Source organism: Panthera tigris, chromosome C2, assembly GCF_018350195.1.
Source record: "Panthera tigris isolate Pti1 chromosome C2, P.tigris_Pti1_mat1.1, whole genome shotgun sequence".
Classification (NCBI taxonomy): Eukaryota; Metazoa; Chordata; class Mammalia; order Carnivora; family Felidae; genus Panthera; species Panthera tigris.
Window position 1 is genome coordinate 83581563 of NC_056668.1, and position 23076 is coordinate 83604638.

General features: G+C 36.7%; 1 protein-coding gene across 6 annotated transcripts in view; it reads right to left on the minus strand.

Annotated features, from left to right (window-relative positions):
* The window catches only part of ATP11B (ATPase phospholipid transporting 11B (putative)), a 129120-nt gene extending 106269 nt beyond the window's left edge, over positions 1–22851 (minus strand). For 5 of the 6 annotated variants that reach the window (XM_042956596.1, XM_042956597.1, XM_042956599.1 and 2 more), the window contains exon 1: positions 22598–22849. In XM_042956596.1, the coding sequence (XP_042812530.1) occupies positions 22598–22624 (27 nt within the window). In that variant the 5' untranslated portion in view covers positions 22625–22849. Of the gene's footprint in view, positions 1–22597 lie in introns of all 6 variants that reach the window. The other variant, XM_042956602.1, reaches the window with a different exon arrangement.
* Between the last annotated feature and the right edge of the window lie 225 nt (positions 22852–23076).

The following is a 23076-nucleotide window of genomic DNA, read 5'->3' on the forward strand; positions in this document are numbered from 1 at the left end:
GAAGAGCCCTATTCGATCACAATTCAACCATAATATTTAATTTCTTTTGTTTGTCACGCTGGTGTTTTCCATGTATGGCAACAGAGACATTTATGATAAAAAAATAAATGTGTGAGACTGTTTTAGTTTAGATCAAATTTAAAAATCACAAAGAACGCTAAATTTGATTTTTTTTTAAAAATTTATTTATTTATTTATTTGCTATTGTTCTGCCTATCAGGTTGAACACTGGCTGGACAAGAAGTGAAACTGGTAAATCTTCTAACTGTGGTATCCAAATTAGAGGTAACTAAGTAAAAAATTTCTACCCAGTTTTTCAAATACTTCTGAACCTTTACCTTCTCCCCTCACAATCGTACACAGCAATGGCAATGAAGATGGTTTTGTAGGTCCTAATTAGAATAACAGAAGCAATGGATTACAACTCTGAGAAAGGCTAGAGACATGTAGTCAATCAAAAACCATATCTTTTACACAGTATATACAAGGTTTAATATTTAAAAATACCAAGAACAAAGACACAACCACAAAATTCTAAATAATAGCATGAAAAAGCATCTTCAAGTCAAAGGACAGAGACAGAGGGTGAATCCTATTTAGTTACTTTGGCAAAAACTGACACAAAAAGTAGGAAAAAAAAGTAGGGTGGAAGAAAGATACACAATTGCCTCATTAATTTTATTTATAGAAACCTGATTTCAGGAATGCCAGAACCAAGAAACTGCTACCAAATAAACAACAAGAGCAGAAGCAACAATAAGAAAACCCAACAATCCTGTACTTCCTACCGGTCCCCTACCGGTCCCACACCGGTCCCACTTTCCTTAATCTAGATAATTTACCTTTCAGTTGCCATAATTACAAAAAATTTTAATATTGCTCAAAATCTGTAACACTCTTGCTCTTACACAGAATGAAAGCATATGCTGTCCCTGTTATCAGATAGATACAATGTAATACCAAGCATTAACATTTAGTAAATCAACCAAAATAATACTGTTACTGAAATAATGTTTCTGAATGACCATATACTTTCCTACTCATCTATTTTTTTCTGATTGACTGTTTAAGTGTGCTTCTTATTCTTACTCAAAGAACTATATGTAGTAGCTCTCTATTACAGCTAAAAGATTATATGACTCAAAGTCAAAACTCCTCTTGGGGAACGAGCCTAAGAAAAGGAAGGAAGACTTCTAGGAAGCATTTCAGAAGTAAGTATTGGTATTGATTTTCACAATGATTGGGGGAGGGTCTACTGACAATTAGTAGGTGGATGGACGGATGGGTGGGTGGGGCAGAGATATCAGACATTCTACAGCGCATTAGAGAGTCCTGCCAACAAAGGAATGTCCCGTGAGACAACTTTCAAATGCCCTGCCTGATATCTGCACTGATAGAAAATCTCTTTAGAATAATATGAATCTCTATTTACAAAATATCTTGCATGGATTTATTAATTTTTCAAGAATGCAACTACCACATATACTGAAGGAAGATAATAGTTTGATTTGTCAGAACTTTGTAAACAGTTGGTTCACTGTTTCAGGAAATTACATCACCAAAGGAAATGTCACTTGAATTTGAGTCACCAATACAGGCATACCTATTTTATTGCATTTTGTAGATACTGTGTTCTTCACAAATGGAGTTTGTGGCAACCCTGTGTCAACAAGTCTGTTGGTACCCTTCTTCCAACAGCACTTGCTTACTTCACATCTCTGTGTCACATTTTGGTAATTCTTGCACTATTTCACACATCTTCATTATTGTTGTATTTGTTATAATGATCTGTGATCAGTGATCTTTGATGTTACTAGTCTAATTTTACGGGGCACCATGAACTCTACCTAAAGATGGCGAACTTCATCAATAAATGCTATGTGTGCTCTGACTGCTTCATTCCCCATCTCTTTCTCTCCTTAGGCCTCCCTATTCCCTGAGACACAACAATATTGAAATTAATAAGCCCACAAGGACCTCTAAGTGTTCAAGTGAAAGAAAGGGTCACGTGTCTCTTACTTTAAATCAAATCTAGAAATGATTAAGCTTAGTGAGGGCATGTCAAAAGCTGATATGGGCCAAAAGCTAGGCCTCTTGTACCAGTTATTCAAGCTGTGAATGAAAAAAATTTTTTTTTCCTTTTTTCTTGAAGGAAATTAAAAGTGTTGCTCCAGTGAGCACACCAATGATAAGAAAACAAAACAGCCTTATTTCTTACATGGAGAAAGTTTTAGAATGGCTTAGACAGAAAATCAAACCAGTTTTAATAACATTCCCTTCAACCAAAGCCTTAGCCAGAACAAGGCCCTCACCCTCTTTAATCCATGAAGACTGAGAGGAAAGGAAGCTGCAAAAGAATAGTCTGAACCTAGAGCAGATTGGTTCATGAGGTTTAGGGGGAAAAAAGCCACCTCCATAACACAAGTGTTCAAGATGAAGCAGCAAGTACTGATGTAGAAGCTGCAGCAAATTATCCAGAAGACAGAGCTAGGATAATTAATCATGGTGGCCACACTAAACAACAGATTTTCCATATAGACTAAACAGTCTTGTATTAGAAGAAAATGCCACCTAGGACTTTCATAGCTAGAGAGGAGAAGTCAATACCTGGCTTCAAAGTTTCAAAGGACAGGCTGACTCCCTTGTTAGTAGGGGGCTAATGCAGCTGTAGCCACTTTAAGTTGAAGCCAATATGCTAATTTACCATTCCAAAAATCCTAAGTCCTTTAAGAATTATGCTAAATCTACTCTGCCTGTGCTCTAGAAATAAAACAAGGCCTGGATGATGGCACATCTGTTTACAAAAATGGTTTATTGAATTTTTTTAAAGCCCACTGTTGAAACTTTACTGTTCAGACAAAAAGCTTTCTTTTAAAATACTGCTGCTTATTGACAATGCAACTAGAGCTCTGATGGAGATGTACAACAAGATTAATGTTATTTTCATGTCTGCTAACACAACATCCGTTCTGTAGCCCACAGATAAAGGAGTAATTTTGACCTTCAAGACAAATGCTGTTGGGAAAACTAGACAGCAACATGCAGAAGAATGAAACTGGACCACTTTCTTACACCATACACACACAAAAAAAATTCCAAATGGATTCAAGACCTAAATGTGAAACAGAAAACCATCAAAATCCTAGAGGAGAACACAAGCAACAACCTCTTTGATATTGGCCATAGCAACTTCTTTCTAGACATGTCATTAGAGGCAAGGGAAACAAAAGCAAAAATGAACCCTGGGACTTGATCAGGATAAAAAGCTTCTGTACAGCAAACAATCAACAAAACTAAAAGACAATCTTTGGAATGGGAGATGATATTTGCAAGTGATGTATCTTATAAAGGGTTAGTATCCATAAAGAACTTCTCAAACTCACCACTCCCAAAATAAATAATCCAGTTAAGAAATGGGCAGAAGACACGAATAGACATTTTTCCAAAGAAGACATCCAGATGGCCAACAGACACATGAAAAGATGCTCAACATGACTCATCATCAGGGAAATACAAATCAAAACCACAATGATATACCACCTCACACCTGTCAGAATAGCTAAAATTAACAACACAGGAAACAACATATATTGGTGACGATGTGGAAAAAGGGGAATGCTATTACACTGTTGGTAGGAATGCAACTGGTATAGCTACTCTAGAAAACAGTATGGACATTCCTCAAAAAGTTAAAAAGTGTAACTACTCTATGACCTAGCAATTGCACTATGAGGTATTTACCCAAAGGATACAAAACTACTGATTCAATGCAGCACATGCACCCCGGTGTTTATAGCAGCACCATCAACAAACAACCAAACTACGAGAGTGCTTCAATTGATGAGTGGATAAAGAAGATGTGGTATATATATACAACAGAGTATTACTCAGCCATCAAAAAGAATGAAATTGTGCTATTGCAATGGCATGGATGGAGTTAGAGTGTATTATGCTAAGCAAAATAAATCACAGAAAGACAAATACCATATGATTTCACTCATATGTGTAATTTAAGAAACAAAGTGGATGAACATAGGGAAGGGGGAAAAAGAGACAGACAGGGAAACAAACCATAAGAGACTCTTAACTATAGAGAACAAATAGGGTTGATGGAGAGAGGTGGGCAGGGGATGGGCTAAATGGGTGGTGGGCATTAAGGAGGGTGCTTGTCGTGATGAGCACTTGGTGTTATATGTAAGTGATGAATCACTAAATTCTACACCTGAAACCAATTTTACCATATGTTAACTAAAATTTAAATAAAAACTTGAATCAGTGAGAAAAAAAAAAAACTTTTCATAAAGCTATTGCTGCCATAGAGAGGGATTCCTCTGATGCATCTGAGAAAAGTAAACTGAAAACCTTCTGGAAAGAATTCACTATTCTGGATACCATTAAGAACATCTGTGATCCATGGGAAGAGGTCAAAATCTCAGTATTTGCAGGAGTTTGGAAGACATTGATTCCAACACTCCTGGATGATTTTGAGGGGTTTAAGATTTCAGTGGAGAAAACAACTGCAGACGAGGTGGAAATAGCAAGAAAACTAGATAGAATTAAATTAGAAAGTGAAGCCTGAAGATGTGGCTGGATTGCTGCAATCTTATGATAAAACTCTAATGGATGAGGAGTTGCTTCTTATGGATGAACAAAGAAAGTGGTTTCTTGAAAGAGAATCTACTCCTAGTGAAGATACTATGGAGACTGTTGAAATGACAATAAAAGATTTAGACTATTACATAAACGTAGCTGATAAAGCAGTGGCAGAGTTTGAGAGGATTGACTCCAATTTTGAAAGAAGTTTTAGTATGAGTAAAATGTCATCAAGCAGTATCACGTGCTACAGAGAAACTATACCTTCATGAAAGAAAGAGTCAACTGATGGAGCAAAGTTCATTGATGCCTTATTTTAAGAAACTGGCACAGCCACCCTAACTTTTAGTAACCATCACCCTGATCAGTAAGCAGCCATCAATATCCAGGCAAGACCCTCCACCAGGAAAAGATTATGACTTGCTGAAAGCTGACATTATGGTTAGCATTTTTTAGCAATAAAGTGTTTTTAAACTGAGGTATGTACATTGCTTTTTTAGACATAATAATGTTGCACATTTAATATAGTGTAAACATAAATTTTATATGCCCTAGGAAATCAAAAAATTCATTTGACTTGCTTTGTTGTGTTACTCACTTTATTGCATGCAGCGCTCTGGAACTGAACCCACAATATTTCCAAGGTATGCCTTGGAAGTATACACTATACTTTCAGCAGTCTGCATTAGTGGCCATGGATTCACAATGATTATAATATCTGATCTTTATGTCTACTGAAGTTATGACTGCACACTTACCTTCTGAAATAGAAATTACTTAATATAACTGTATTTCTCTATTCTTCATGTAACAACTTCAGTTTTGATGTTGATTTTTAAATTTTTTTTTTTTTTTAACATTTATTCATGTCTGAGACAGAGAGAGACAGAGCATGAACGGGGGAGGGTCAGAGAGAGAGGGAGACACAGAATCTGAAACAGGTTCCAGGCTCTGAGCAGTCAGCACAGAGCCTGACGCGGGGCTCGGACTCACACACCGCGAGATCGTGACCTGAGCCGAAGTCGGACGCTCAACCGACTGAGCCACCCAGGCGCCCCTTGATGTTGATTTTTTAAAGAAGTTATTAGTGTAGGCAGGTTACAGATTTAAATTTTATCACTGGATAAGAAGGGATGTAGCATTCATAAAATATTTGTTAGGGTCTGACAGGGTTGAAAAGCAACTAGATACCTGGAAGACCAAAATATAAGTTACAAATACTCACTGTCTTGGGTCTATAACAGAATCCCTCAAGGAAGAAGTTGCTGCTTTTACCATAAGCAGTACTGCCAGTATTCAAACCAGGAAACCACAACAAATATTTTCAAGTATAGATTTAAACAAGCTAATGTATTAGGTAAAAAATTATAAAAACAACATAAAAATATATTGAAATTAAAGAACAGACACGCTGAGTGAATCCTATTTAGTTATTTAGACAAGAACTGAAACAAAAAGTAGAAAACAGCAGGGTGGAAAAATGATAATTGTCTTATAAATTTTATGCACTGGGAACCTAAAAAACATGCTTCGGAAGAAAATAAAACATATATGTACAAGGTTAAACAAATAGGACCCAGCAAATCCTAAACTACTGGTACAAAAAATTGAAAATTAAACCTCAAGCAGAAAAATTATTATTTAGCAACACTGGGTCAAACTGACATAATTCTAAAAATGTATTTTTAAAAGACACAGAAGACTATTTTCACTTCTTCCAGGAAGCAAGTAGTTCGTTTACACTGCACAATGACTATTAAAATTGTACTGCTGATCTACAGTTCTTGACTTCTACATGTAATGAAAAGAATTTCCTTTAGCAATCAATCAAAGAGTATTTACTGAGTACTTTCTACATGCTTTGTAATAAGCTAAGGACTAGTGGTGATATAAAGAAATAGATGACTTAATCCCTGCCCACCTGGAGTTGATAAAACTTCAGTGATTTAGGTCTTATTTACCTTACATATCACCTAATTTCCTATTTCCACTCACATATTTAAGATCAAACTACAAATATTTTCTCATTTCAATGTGGGACACCCAGCATAGATATTTAGAAAGCAACTGGATATTTTTGTTTAGATGTTAGGAAAGAGGGTTGGACTTGGGATAGGAACCCAGCAAGAATAAAGATGATAGTTAAAATCAAAGAATGTATGAGACTGCCTGTTATGAGTGCACAGTGAAAGAAGAGAAAAAGGGCAAGAGATGGAATTCTCATTTAAGATACACGTGGGAGAAAAGGAATAAGCAAAGGAGAAAGATCACCAGAGAGAAGGAAAAGAGAGGAGAGGTGTGGCAGAAACACAGGAAGAAGTTGCAAAAAAGAATTATTTTATATGCTGTAAAGAAAGATGAAAACTGAAAAAAAGAGCACCGAATTTAATAATTAGGAAATCACTGGTGACTTTGATCAACACAGTTTGAATAAAATTAAAAAGGCTATAATGGATTGATTAAATAGGGGTAAAGAAGAGAGTGGGGAAGTAGGGATAGTGATTACAGCTGAATCAAATAAAATATGTGTATTTTTTAGTGTAAGCGAATCATATTTTTAGGTTTGAAATGAAGCATCTGGCAAAGAGGGAGAAAAATCAAGTTATGAGAAAGACAAAATTATTGAAGGATCAAGGAATCATTAAATGTAATGTGTTATGCCAGATGGAGTTTTGAAGCAGAAGAAAGAACACTGGAGGAAAAACTAACATCTGAATAAAGTATAGTGTTTAATAATAATGTATTAATATTAGTTCACAGTGTAACAAGTTTAACCTAGTAATGTAAAATATTAGTAAGAGAAACTGGGTGAAGGGAATATACACAAATTCTTTGTATTATCTTTCCAACTTCTCTGTAAATCTGAAACTATTCTAAGATAAAAAGTTAATTTTTTAAAAGTTAAAAAAATAGTCCTTAAAAACAAGCACATCTACAAACTGAAGCAAACACACACACACACACACACACACACACACACACACGGGCATTACATTGACCTAGTTTTTCTTATTTTGCATAGAGTGACTGAAAACTTTATCTCAATCTATGGGAAACATCATCATTAGGGAACTCATGGTCTAGGAGACAGTATAAAGATTATCAAAACCATCTATGATTACTTAAGAATTTTGACTTTCAGGGGCACCTGGGTGACTCGGTCAGTTAAGTGTCCGACTTCAGCTCAGGTCATGATCTCGGGGTTCATGAGTTCAAGCCCTGCATTGGGCTCTGTGCTGACAGCTCGAAGCGTGGAGCCTGCTTCAGGTTCTGTCTCTCTCTCTCTCTCTCTGTCTGCACCCACCCCTCTAAGAATAAACATTTTAGGGGCATCTGGGTGGCTCGGTCAGTTAAGCCTCTGACTTCAGCTCAGGTCATGATCTCACAGTTCATGAGTTCGAGTCCCATGTTGGGCTCTGTGCTGACAGCTCAGAGCCTGGTGCTTGCTTCAGATTCTGTCTCCCTCTCTCTCTGCCCTTCCCCAGCTCATTCTCTCTCTCTCTCTCTCTCTCTCTTTCTCTCTCTCAAAAAAGAAACATTAAAAAAAATAGAATAAACATTAAAAAAAATTTTAAGAATTTTGACTTTCACTGTCCCCTAATAAATACCTAAGTTTTTAAATTTTTTTGTTTTGTTTTCAAATTCTGCAAATATATGCTGGAAAAAAGGTTGACAACATTAGCAGGTAAGCAATGAACCAATTTCCTTTAAAGTTGCATAAAGAATTGGAACCACAAAGGGCGGGAGGGGAGGAGTCTCCTGCACATCTAAGTTAGAGGCCTGTGCCTTCACATTTAAATTTCAACAGGAAAACACACATGAGGGAACCATTTGCCAGTTTTTCAATAGTAAAGAATCAAGTCCACCCTTATACCTTTGTTAGCATTTTTCAAACTTGTATATTAAAGAGCACAGTGGAGAACTGAGATAAGCAAATATATCTATATTCCCTTTGTAGCTCAGGAGATATAAGAGTGAAGAAACAATTTCCTATGTACATATGATTAAGATGAACTGACTACAACTACTTACGCTTTATCTGCCAACTGCACTCATTGCAAAAGACTCTTTCTTCAGAGCAAAATCTTACAATACCAATAAGTAACACAAGTATTTATTGGAAAAGATGTGCTTGATACAATGTGAGGCACTGTACCAAATGTGAGTAAAGATATCTGAGCATTCTGAAATATCAAACTACTTAGTATGTCCTTTATTAAATTATCCTATTAATTTTTAAAAAATACAACTTATAAATATTATGAGCACTGACTATATACTAGGTAGTATGCTTGGTACTGTGGAAATACCAAAATGAGAAGTCAGGGCCTCTGTTCTTTTTATTTATTTATTTTTTTAATGTTTATTTACTTTTGAGAGAGAGACAGAGTATGAGCAGGGGAGGGGAAGAGAGGGAGACACAGAATCCCAAGCAGTCTCCGGGCTCTGAGCTGTCAGCACAGAGCCTGATGCGGGGCTTGAACTCACGAGCTGTGATATCATGACCTGAGCCGAAGTCAGACACCCAACTGACTGAACCACCCAGACGCCCCAAGGGCCTCTGTTCTATATAAAACTTCATTTAGAAAAAATAAGGCCTCTTAAACACACAAAAAAAGAAACAAAATATCAAGTAAAATGAGTAAAATTTTAACTGAAATAGCAGTAACTCCTTAGATGACTCACTTTTTTCCCTTTAGAAGATTATCAAATACATCCTTCTTAATAGAGTTAAATGTGACATAATTCCATTACAGGTGTAATAAGAGTTATTAATTAAAATGGACAACCATCCTATCTCTTTTCATCATTTCTAATATCTATTTCAACATCACAAACTTGTCAAACTTCAAAATAAATTTTTGATCTCCCAAGGTTCAAGACAAAAAGGAAATTAAAAACATGAAAACTGTAAAAAAAAAAACAAAAAAACAAAAAAACTTGCCATGCTGTTCAAAATCAATTTATATATATTGCATTTTATAGTAGATAACATTTTCAAGAGGATATACACTAAGGTACAAGCAAGTTCTAACAACTTCTGGTACCTAAAATATTGTGTCAACTTGAGAATGGCTATAGCTGAATAACTACAGGAACTCTCCACCACTTCTCTCCTCTTCCTCTACAAACCTGTCACTTGTGTCTCCAGAGTACCACTGTTGCCTAGAAATTTCTTCTCCTAACTCATTTCCTAGTGTTGCCTCACTCTTGAGCAGATTTAAGGTGGCAGGATTGGGAAAGAGAGATACAGGGAAAACTGCTGCTACTGCTAATTCTCTCCTACACTGCTAAGCTCTCTGGAAAAACTCTCTAGGTTCAAGTCTTGCTGCTGCTATTTGTTATTGGCCTTGGAAAAGTCTATACTGTGAGCTCTTCCCTCTGCTTCACAAAAGCAAAGATGAATAAAATACCTGGTTTTCTTTAATTAAGAAGACTTGGGCTGCCCAGGTGATTCAGTCAGTCAAGCATCCAACTTCAGCTCAGGTCATGATCTCCAGGTTCACGGGTTCAAGTCCTGCATCACGCTCTGTGCTGACAGCTCTGAGCTTGGAGCCTGCTTCCAATTCTGTCTCCCTCTCTCTCTCTGCCCCTCCCCTACTTGTGTTTGGTCTCTCTCGAAAATAAAAACATTTAAAAATTAAAAAGAAAAGACTTAGCTAAGTTTAAAATAAGATAATCATTTCTGTAATCAAGGGTTGAGCCTTTGGGGCTCCATGTCTAGAAACAGGCAGTCTGAAGTTCAAATCCTTTGACATGATAAGGATTAATAGCATCCCTTTGTATTTGGGTCCTAGAGTCAGGTTCAACTGAAAGGAAGCTGAAAAAAATTTGTGTACCTTTAAATATGTATAAAACCTCCAAAGAGGTAACAATAATATCTCTTTTTTTAAAAGAAAATATTATGAGAAAAACCACACAGATATGCATCAAAAACAGACAAAACTGAAAGAGGTCCAATAAATATGGAAATAAAAAAATCACTTAAATTAAATATTCAGAAGACAGTATGAACTCTAGATTGGACACAGGTGTGAGAATTAGTGAACTGGAAGCTAGAACTAAGGTATTCACAGTGAAAGTAACACAGAGAGAAAATACATGAGAAATATGAAAAAGAAGTTTAAAAGCCATAGAAGACAGAGTAGTATCAAGCAAGAGTTCTAGACTGAGAACATTAGAGGCTGAGAAGCAGTATGTATGTATGTATGTATGTATGTATGTATGTATGTATGTATGTATTTTTAATATAATTTATTGTCAAACTGGCTTACACACAACACCCAGTACTTATCCCAACAAGTGCCCTCCTGGATGCCCATCACCCACTTTCCCCTCTCCCCCACCCCTCATCAACCCTCTGTTTGTTCTCTGTATTTAAGTCTCTTATGGTTTGCCTCCCTCTCTGTAACTATTTTTCCCCTTCCCTTCTCCCATGGTCTTCTGTTAAGTTTCTCAAGATCTACATATGAGTGAAAACATATGATATCTATCTTTCTCTGACTGACTTATTTCACTTAGCATAATACCCTCCAGTTCCATCCATGTTACTGCAAATGGAATGATTTTATTCTTTGAGAAGCAATATTTAAAGAAAAAAAATAGCTGAAAAATTTTCTGAACCATATTAATAAGAGCCTTCAGACTGAAAGCACACACAAGTACAGAGTAGGAAAAACATGAAAAAATATTATAGATACAGCACAATAAAATTACAAAATATCAAGGACAAAGAGATAACCCTAAAATCCATGTAACACAGATTACTAACAAAGTAATGGCAATTAGATTAAAAACATATTTTATACCAGCAATTATAAATGTCAGAAAGCAATGGAATAAGTAGTATCTTCAATATTGAGTGAAAGTAAATGTTAATCTAGAATTCTGTACCTAAATTAGTGTTCAATAATAATTATGAAATAAAGACATAAAAACTGAAACAGATCACCCCTACAAAAGAATGTATTTCATTAAAAATAAAAGTAAATCCAAAGGGAAGAGGTGGTATGCAAGAAACAATGGTAAGTAAAAGAAATCATTAAATTTTAGTAGAAAATAAAAATGAGTAACTGCTAAAAAGTTGGAAAAAAATGTTTTGAGTTTAAAAACAAGCAGAACTAGAACACACATTATGGGGGAAAATATTTGCAAATTATTTATTTGTTAAGGGTCTTGTATCTAGAGTAAAAAAAAACTCTTAGAACTCAATTAAAAGTATTCTAATTTTATGAGAGAGAGAGAGAGAGCGAGCATGCACAAATGGGGGACAGAGGCAGAGAGAGAAAGAATTTTAAGTAGGCTCAACTCAGTACAGAGCCCAACGTGGGGCTCAATCTTATGACCCTAGGATTATGACCTGGGCTGAAGTCAAGGGTCAGATGATCAACCAACTGAGCTACCCAGGTGCCCCCTTCAAAAATTTTTTAATAGACAAAAAGATTTGAATAGGCATTTCTCCAGAAAAGGTGCAAATGGCTAACAGGGACATGAGAAGATGTTTGAAATCATTAGTTATTAGCAAAATGTAAATCAAAACCACAATGAGGTATCATTCCCACCATGATGGCTATAATTAAAAAGACAAAACCAAGAGTTGACAAGGATATGAAGACACCGGAACACTTAAAAACTGCTGGTGGGAATGTAAAATGGTGCAGCCACTTTGGAAAACAGTTTGGCAATTCCTCACAAAGTTAAAAATAGAGTTACCATATGATCCAGTAACTCCACACTTTAGGTATAAACCCAAGAGAAATGAAAATATATATGGATGCAAAGACCTGTCCATTAGAGGTCAAAGTAGTGTTATTTCTAGCCAAAAGGTGGAAACAAACTAAATGTCCACCAACTGATGAATAGATAAACAAAATGTACTATATCCATACAATGAAATATTATTTGACAAAGAAAGGAATGAATTACTGATATGTGCTATGACATCAATGAACCTTGAAAATATTATGCCAGGTGAAAGAAAATAGTCACAAAATACCAAATACTGTATGATGCTGTTTATATGAAATGTCCACAGCAGGCAAATCGATAGAGACAGAAAGGAGATTAGTGACTGATTAGGGCTGGGGGCTACACATTTGGAGGAATGGAAAGTGAGAATTACTGGGAACATAGTCTCTTTTAGGGGTATAAAAATGTCCTAACATTGGAGTATGGTGTTGGCTGCACAATTCTATGAATATACTAAAAAAATTGAAACTTTAAATGGGTAAATTGTATGGTATGTGAGTTAAATCTCAATAAAGCTGGTAAAAGGGAAAAAAGTAGAGCTAAACTATTATGTAATAGTAATGTGAAAAGTGAGAGTGGAAATACTTGAGTTAAAATGTAAATCCCTATATTATTTGTAGGCAGATAGAGATACTCAATATACAGGTATAGCTAGAAAATAATAAAATACAATCCATAGCGTCTACCTCATCAAAGAGAAAAATATGAAAAGAAACTTAACAAATTAAATGCAAAGTCAATCAAAATCCTAGAATGATTCTCCACAGAAGTAGGTAAACTGATTAAAAATAGCATATGGAAGGGTAAAGATCAATGCAATTCTGAAAGAAAAAAAGGATTGGGGGTTCTGTTCAGCCAGATATCAAGACTTTATAAAAAATACTATAATTAAGACAGTGCATAACACCCCAGTTACATTAATGAATAGGTGATCTAAACAGAAAATCAACAATCACATATCAGGCCACAAAATAAGTCTCAACAAATTCAAAAAATCAAAGTCATACCATCTTTTCTGACCACATGCTATGAAACTAGAAATCAACCACAAGAAAAAGCCTGGAAAGCTCACAAATACATGGAGGTTAAATAAATGCTACCAGACAATGAACGAGTCAACCAAGAAATCAAAGACAAAATAAAAAAAAAATACACAGAGACAAATGAAAATGAAAACACATCAGTCCAAAATCTTTAGGATACAGCAAAAGTTGTTCTAAGAGGGAAGTTTATAGCAATACAGGCCTACCTAAAAAAGAAAAAACCCAAATAAACAGCCTAATCTTCTACCTAAAGCATCCAGAAAAAGAAAAACAAATGAAACCCAAAACTAATAGAAGGAAATAATAAAGATTACAGCGGAAATAAATAGAAACTAAAAAATAGAACAGATAATAAAACCAGGAGTTGGTTCTTTGAAAATATCAACAAAATTGATAAACCTTTAGCCAGACTCATTAAAGGGAGAGGGAGGGAGGGACACACTCAAATAAAATCAGAAAGAAAGAGGAAAGGAGAGAAATGACAACTGACACCACAAACTACAAAAGATTGTAACAGAATATTATGAAAAATTATATGCCAACAAATTGGGATAACCTAGAAGAAATAGATAAATTCATAGAAACATACAACCTCCCAAAACTGAATCTGGAAGAAATACAAAATTTGAACAGACTGATTACCAGTGATGAAACTGAATCAGTAATCAAAAAACTCTTAGCAAACAAGTCCAGGCAGGACCAGATGGCTTCATAGATAAATTCTACTGAACAAAATGACCTAAAGAAGATAAAGGGGCACCTGGGTGAATCAGTCAGTTAAGCATACACCTTTTGGTTTTGGCTCAGGTCATAATCTCATGGTTTGTGAAATCGAGCCCCATGTCCAGTTCCACGCTGACAACACAGCCTGCCAGGGATCCTCTGTCTTTTCTCTCTGTCCCTCCCCTTCGCACATCCTCTTGCCCTCCTTCTCTCTCTCTCTCTCTCTCTCTCTCTCTCAAAATAAATAAATAAATAAATAAACATTAAAGAAGACATGATATCCATTCTTCTCAAACTATTCCAACAAATAGAAGAGGATGGAAAACTTCCTGATTCATTCTATGAAGCCAGCATTACCCTGATACCAAAACCAGATAAAGAAACTACAAAAAAAAAAAAAAAAAAAAAAAGAAAGAAAGAAAAAAAGAAAACTACAGGCCATATCTCTGATGAACACAGATGCAAAAATCCTCAACAAAATATTAGCAAACTGAATCTAATGATACATTAAAAAAAATCATTCATCATGATCAGTGGGATTTATCCCTGAGATGCAAGCGTGGCTCAATATTTGTAAGTCAATCAATGTGATACATCACATCAATAAAAGAGATAAAAACCATATGATCATTTCAATAGATGCAGAAAAAGCATTTGACACAGTAAGACATCCATTCATGATAAAAGCCCTCAACAAAGTAGGATCAGAAGGAACATACCTCAACATAATAAAGGCCATATATAAATCTACAGATTTAATGCACTCCCATCAAAATACCAACATTTTTCACAGAACTAGAACAAGCAATCCTAAAATGTGTATGGAACCCCAGAAGACCCCAAATAGCCAAAACAATCTGGAAAAGAAAAACAAAGCTGGAGGTATAACAATCCCAGACTTCAAGTTGCACTACAAAGCTGCAGTAATCAAAATGCTATCTATCATACTGGCACAAAAATAGGCCCACTGTTCAATGGAACAGAAGCCCAGAAATAAACCCACATTTATATGGTCAATCTTTGACAAAGGAGGAAAGAATATGCAATAAGGAAAAGATAGCCTCTTCAACAAATGGTGCTGTAAGAACTGGATGGCTACATGCAAAAGAATGAAACTGGACCACTGGCTTACACCATACAAAAAGATAAAGTCAAAATGAATTAAGGACCTAAATGTGACCCCTGAAACTATAAAAATCCTAGAGGAGAGCACAGGCAGTATTTCTCTGACTTTGGACATAGCAACTTTTTTCTAGGTATGTCTCTGAAGGCAAGGGAAATAAAAGCAAAAATAAACTATTGGGACTACATCAAAATATAAAGCTTCTACACAGTGAAGGAAACAATCAACAAAACTAAAAGACAACCTGCTGAATGGGAGAAGATACTTGCAAGTGACATATCCATAAAAGGTTAGTATCCAAAATAAAGAACTTATACGTCTCAACACCCATAAAACAAATGATCCAATTAAAAAATGGGCAGAAGACATGAGTAGACATTTCTCCAAAGAAGAATTACAGATGCTCAACATAATTCATCATCAAAGAACTGCAAATCAAAACTATAATGAGACATTACCCCACACCTATCAGAATGGCTAAAATAAAAAACACAAGAGGGATACCTGGGTGGCTCAGTCAGGTAAGCATCTGACTTCGGCTCCGGCCATGATCTCGCAGTTCATGAGTTTGAGCCCCGCGTCAGGCTCTGTGCTGACAGCTGAGAGCCTGGAGCCTGCTTTAGATTCTGTGTCTCCCCCTCTCTCTGCCCCTCCCATGCTCATGCTCTGTCTCTTAATAATAAATAAACATTAAAAAATTTTTTTTTAAAAAACAACACAAGAAACAAAAGGTGTTAGGGTGTGGAAAAGTAGGAACATTTGTGTCCTGCTGGTGGGAGAGCAAACTGGTGTAGCCACTGTGGATAACAAGCAGTTCAAAAAGTTAAAAATGGAATTACCCTATGATTCAGTAATCACACTACTGGGTACTTACTCCAAAAATACAAAAACACTAATTCAAAGGGATACATACACCCTCATGTTTAGAGCAGCATTATTTACAATAGCCAAATTATGGAAGCAACTCATTTTATCAATAGATAAATGGATAGGAAAATGTATATATGGAATGTTACTCAGCCATAAAAAGGAATGAAATCTTGCCATTCACAAGTATAATGCAAATATAGTATTAGCGCATATAATGCTAAGCAAAATAAACCAGTCACAGGAAGACAAATACCATATGATTTCACTTATGTGTGGAATTTAAGAAACAAAACAAATAAGCAAAGGGAAAAAGAGGAGAGAAAAATTAACCAAGAAACAGACTCTTATCTATAGACAACAAACTGATGGTTACCAGAGTGGGGATGGGTGAAATAAGTAAAGGGGATTAAGAGTACACCTATAATGATGAGCACTGAGTAATGTATAGAATCACTGACTCACTAGATTGTACACCTGAAACTAATATAACACTGCATGTTAACTACACTGGAATTAAATGAAAAACAATAAAAAAGTGCATTACTGGCGCACCAGATCAACAGATGAATTAAACTGAAGACAGAACTTAGGAAGAGAACAAGATGCATGAAAGAGAATGCTGGTATATGACAGAGAAGTCAAACAACACTGATTAGTGGGGGAAAAGATGGCTCATTCAATAAAAAGTACTGGGACAAATAACTCCATATGGGAGAAAATAAATTCTCTATTTCATACACAAAAATCAATTCCTAAATGTTGAAAAACTAAATTTTAAGACAATTTGAAGAAAACACTAGAAAAACAGCTTTATGATCCTGGTGTATGAAAGGAATATCTAAACAAGTAATAAACTTGTTTATTATAAATAAAATCATTAGTCCTAATACATTTACCTACAAATAGCTTTAAAATTTCTGTGTCAAAAAAAGACACCATCGACAAAGTTAAATACATACAAGGGAGGATGAACTGGAAGAAAATATTTACAACAAACACAACAAAGAATTAGAATACAGATTATTGAAAGAACTAATAAGGAAAAGACAAACTATCCAATAGAAAAACAAGCAATATATTCATATGAATGAAATACAGGACACTTGAATTTCACTAGCAATCAGGGAAATGCAAATTAGAACAAAATAAAATACAATTCACACCCATCAAATTGGTAAATTTTTTCAGGTCTGACAGTACAAAGTGTTGATGAAGATATAGGGAAAGAGGAACTCACATGTTTTGGAAAATAATTTGGCAATACATGCTAATAGTTAATAATGTATACACCCCATTACCCAACAATTCCACTTCTAAGTATTCCAATTAAAAAAAAAACCACAAAAACATAAATATTATCACTGCAACATTTTTGTAATAGGAAAAAATGACAACAATCCAAATATCCATTTCAGAAGAAGAGCCTCCTAAAAGACTGGGTAGGGCCAAGGTTGCTTTATTTTGTAGTATGAGAGCCTAGCAACATGCTATCACAGATTAGGTGTTCAGAAAATGTTCAAGTGAATAAATAACTAAATGAGAAAGAAATGGTGTTACTGAAAAGTAGATAAAGAGTTGAGAAAATTTTTGCTATATGGAGAACTAAAAATAGACAAAAATCCTTGCCTTCATGAGATAAATGAGACAAATAAATAAATTACAGAGTATGTTAAATAGTGTTAAGTGCTTAGAGAAATAAAAAAAGGGCTGGGGAATAGGGAAGTATTGGGAAGGTTTACAGTTTTATAGTCAATGTCCAGAAAAAGCCTCACTGATAAGTAACAATTGAATAAAGACTTGAAGGGAATAAGGGAGCCAGCGGATGGCAGTGTGGGGGATTGACATTCCTAGAAGAGGTAATAGCCAGGACAATGATCTTGAGATTGAAGTATGTCTGACCCTTCAGATAAATTGCAAGGCAGCCAGTGTGGATAAAGCAAAGTAAGGGAAAAGTGACATGGGATTTGAGAAGCAGTTTGGGGGGGGGGGGGGGTCAAAGAAGGGGGAGGTTGCACAGAGGGATACAGATCAAGCAGGGACTTTGTTTCTTACTCTGAGCAAGAAAGCAAGTCCTTATAAGGTTTTAAACACTGAATTACATGATCTAATGTGTGTTTTAATAAAATCATTCCGGCTGCTAGGTTGAAAACAGACTGCAGGGATTGAAGGGATATTTAATGACAATAATGGCAATCATAAGGTTCTTTTGGAGGATCTAAGCAAGGTCCCTACTTCAGTGCTGCTGGGATATTTCGTATTCCTCTAATGCTTGACCTCCCTAATCAAATGAAAAACTGGGTGTCTAAGAATATATGTCTAAACACAGAGATAAAAGAAGCAAATATTCAAAGATCTAGGTTCTTAAACACTAATTCCTGAGATTAAAACTTACTTAGCCATACCAAAATGATACTACCATAGGCCTGTGCCTCCTTTTCTACTCTTGAGAGAAAGGCAAAGAACACAGCTACTTCTAAACTGATGCTGAAATAAATTTGATAATCATTTATTCAACCAACATTTGGTTGGTGAGTATCTATTATGAATGGGCCAGCTGCTGTCTTGAGTACAAGGGATATAAAGATGAATAAAATATGCCCCTACCCTAAGATATTTACAGTCTAGTGAGTGAGTTATCCAGGCTTATATCATGTGCTATACAGAAACACAAACACACTTTTCATGTTATGCAGCAACACTAACAGAAACACTATAACATAAGCCACAAATGCAAGCTACATATACAATTTTTAAATTTCTAGTAACCACATTAGAAAAATAAATAAAAAGAAACAGGTAAAATTAATTGAAATAATATATTTTACTTCACCCAATATATCAAAAATACCATTATTTCAACATGTAACCAACATAAAAAATTGGGACATTTTACTTTTTTTTTTTTTTTTTTTTTTACTGTTTTCAAAATCCTGTATTTATACTTAAGAATATCTCAATTCTAGCTACATTTCAAGTGTACTGGACAGCACAATTATATAGATCTATTTTCTAGAAAATTGGAAATAATTTGACAGCCACAAGTACACGACAAAGTAAAATAGAGGGAGACTTCAACATGTTTACAGGTTAAAGGAAAAGAGTTAAGACTAAACATAGTATAGATAATTGATAGGGCATGTGGAGAGCAAGATCAAAGACAGGATCTAGAGCACAAGTAGATCAGTTAGTTTGGAGAGGAGGACAGTCACACCTTTCTTTGTGACAGGTGGAAAGGGAAGAATTAAATACAGGTATAAACAAGTTTGGTAAGTGTGAGAGAACAGAAAGTTGAAAGAGTTTAGTTTAGCTTCCCATTTTTCTCAGCAAATCAGAAGACCATCTCACCAGGCCTTTTACTACAGCCAAAATCTGAAGGCAGAACAATTTAAGAAATAGTATCCTGGCATGACAAGATTAAGTTGGATTTTTTAAAATTACAGTAGTTTTCTAGCTTTCTTCTGGAGTGGTCAATCTTGAATTTTGTCATTTTATCTCTAAACACAGAAGCAATAACTCTGGACTCATTCTTTCCTTACCTATTCATTACTCAGCATACACGTACCCAATGTCTACTTCATGTCAAGTACAGTGAGTCACTGAACATACAAAGATGAATTAGACTTACATTTGCATCCCCAATATTTAGCATATTATAATGTCTGCACACAATAAGTGCTTTAAAAACATAGCATTATATTGTTCTGTAAAGAAATATTACATGTCAACTAAAATATGTATTAGCAAAGACTTTAACTTAAAAGTCTAAGGAAGCGCTGTTCAATAGAATTTTCTGTGATAATGAAAATGTTCTACTCCAAAATGTCCAATGTGGTAGCTAATAAGCACATGAGTTTTTAATTTAATTAATTGGATTTTAATTTTAATAGTGTATGTGGTTAATGGCTACCATCCAAATCCAAATATTAGAATACAGTGAGTAGCTAATGGCATTTTCACTATTGTAATCAAGGTGCTGTCATCTCTAAAGGGTTAATACACATAATATGCTGTTAGAAATGAGTATACTATAATACTAATTGTATCAGAAAAATATCATAAGAAATTCTACTTAGAATTCTCTTTGTATAAAATAACTTCAGCACTGTGAGCCAGAAAAGAACAAAAGAAAAAGAAAAAAGATATGCCAATTTTTTCTTTTCACTCTACTTCCTCAAGGGGAAAACATCAACTTGAGTTTTCTCATTGTGTCAAGTAGTGAAAATAGACTGTGTGGAGACAAAGAGTCAAAGATTTCTTAAATTAGGAATTATTAGAGCATAGGAATTATTTTTGTAATGAAATAACAAGAAACTTTTTTGGCAAGACAACATAAGTTGTTAAAATCAGGATTTATATAATGAATTGTTTATAACTCAAAAAACCCATTCTTTTGATTTGCTTATTAATGTCCCCAAGTTTGTCCCACTTACCTGAATTTTTAAAGTGAACCTACTGCTAAAAGACATTCAATCCACAGAGTGAATGGAAGTATAATCTAGACTTTGAGTTGAATAATTTCTGGCATAATAACTAAAATAGCTGTTTAGGCCTGGGATAGTAAAATGAACTTTCATGACTCTGTGTATCCACTATCCATTATGTATAATTTAAGTGACTGTACACACTTAATCAGAGATACAAACTCCCACACTGGAACAGATCTGATTACATACTTAGATCTGATAACTTAAGAGTAAAACCAGTGAGGTGTGCAACTAGATGTCAGAGATAGCATTTTTTATGCACAGCAACTTGTTCAACTTGTTAACTACCGGGTAAGGCAGTTGTCTTGTAGATTAACTACACAACTTCCTGCCCTTCCTTTTAGTTGTGTTCCTTTGAAGCCATTTTAAAAAACATTACCAGATTGCCTGTCTTGAAGATGAGAGTGGTTATACAACCAAGATTTTATTCAGGTTAACAGAAATACCTAACACTTAGGTGCAGTGTCTTAATCTATTAGAAAAGCTTTAAGAAAACCACTTTATAATGATCTTCCTACCACACAAAAACAGCATCAGCTAAATAAATCTTCTAAATATAAAGACTGGCAAATCAAAGGCATGAGATCAGATCTGTAATCATTAACTTCCAGAGTCAAGTTGTGCTATGGCTTATTGCAATAAAGCCAGGGTATTACAACAATACCGTGTTATAATGACATCATTAGCTTAGTTTCCTAACAAGGCATATATATGAATCTACAATTAGCTAAAAATAGGAAGCCAACACTTAAGTGGCTGGCAGTTCCAGTTAATTTGTAAGATATTTTTCCAGTAATATATTTCACGATGCCTTTTGCAAAATGAATTAAGAGAAGGCTGGCTCTGAAAACAGATTTAATATTAAAATGCTGTTCTAGAGCAGGGAAAAAAAAGTATCAATGCTTTAGTCCCACAAAATCTTTATAGTGCCACAAAAATCGTTTTTGCTGCACTGCCTTTTGAAGTAGTAAATGAAAATACTGAGTTGTAGCAGCATTAATTAATGCGATTTAGAAATTAGGCAGCAGCCAGCAAAAGACCTCATCATAGAGATAAGATTAGACTTCTTCAGCCAGGACCAATTTCTGTCCTCATTGTCACTGTTGCCTTAGTGCTGTATTTTCTGGGCTGTAGTTGCCAAGAGGCAGGAAAGATTTTTCTCTCTGAATTAATTCTGAGAAAGGTGGCGCTTTTTATATGCTTTAAATCACCCTTTTCTAAGATTTTTTTTTTTTTCCTCCAGATGTTGCAGTAAAACTGCAAAGTTAACCATTGGTTCCAAACCTGTCTCGTTTAAACTGCCTTGAGAGAATGGAAAAAAGTAAGGTTCACATTCCAAAAGTTTGACTTGAGGTGGGGTGAGGACAGGGTAAGAAGGAAAACATAGTTCTTCTTAACTTTCGTCCAAATCTTTTCCGAAAGTAGACGGGGTGTTGGAATATTTTCTTTCCCTCACCCAGGCCTTGAGTAAAATTTCTTTCGAGGCGAGTGGTTACATGAGATACGGTACCCTCCTCGATAACCAACTCCAACACTGAATCGTGACACCCCAACTGCAAACAGTGACAAGACGGGGCTGAAGATTAAGTCCTTCCCCTCCCCTTCGCTCAAATGTGTCCCAAATCGTTAAGGGCAGGAAACACAAGCCTCGTGGCTCTCCCCAACCCTCAGTCTCCTTCCGTACCCTCGCCCTGTTTCCTCAGGGGGGACGCAGAACCCGCTCCGGACCCCGGCTCGCGGCCGTGGCGCCAGGAGCGGCGAGAAGGGAGGAAATCAGAAGCGCGGGGAGGAAGCAGCCGCCTCCGGCCGGCCGCGAAGTCCGGGGCTCGGAGGCGAGACGCGTGCGGGGGCCGTGAGGGGCTTTCCGGCTCCGGCCCCGCGCGCGTCTCCGTCGCGGCCTAGCCCGGCGCCCGAGCCCCGGCCTCGCGGCTCCGCGCCGCCAGCCCTACCCCGCCATCAGGGCCCAAGAGGCCGCGCGGCGGCGGACGTCCGGGAGGGGAAGAGGCACTTACCAGCTGCTGCCGAACCCAGCGCCACATGCCCCCGCCGTCGCCGTCCCGGTCCCGCGGCACGCGGGGGCCGAGGGGCTGCAGGTGGAAGCTGACGAGCCAGAGGGGGAAGCGGGAATGCCCCCCTGGCTGAAGTTCCGCTCGCCGCCGCCGCCACCTCACTCCCCGCGCCGGGTCCCCATCTCGCCGCGCCGGCCCTGAGGTCCTACAGGCGCGGCCCCGGCGCCGCCCCCGCCCGGCGCAGCTGAGCCGGCCGCCACGCCGCAGCCACCTTCATTATTGACCGCTGTCACCCGGAGCACCACCACCACCCCACCCTCCCTGCCCGGCCCCCCAGCCGCACCCGGGCCCGCCCCCGGCTCCCGGGCCCGCCCCCGGACGTGACGAAAGGGGCTGTGCGGACCCTGGGGCCCGGCGCGCCCGGCAGCGTTCGGGAACCAGAGTCAGCCGGTGGGGGGGCCAGCCGCGAGTGTGGCCAGGTG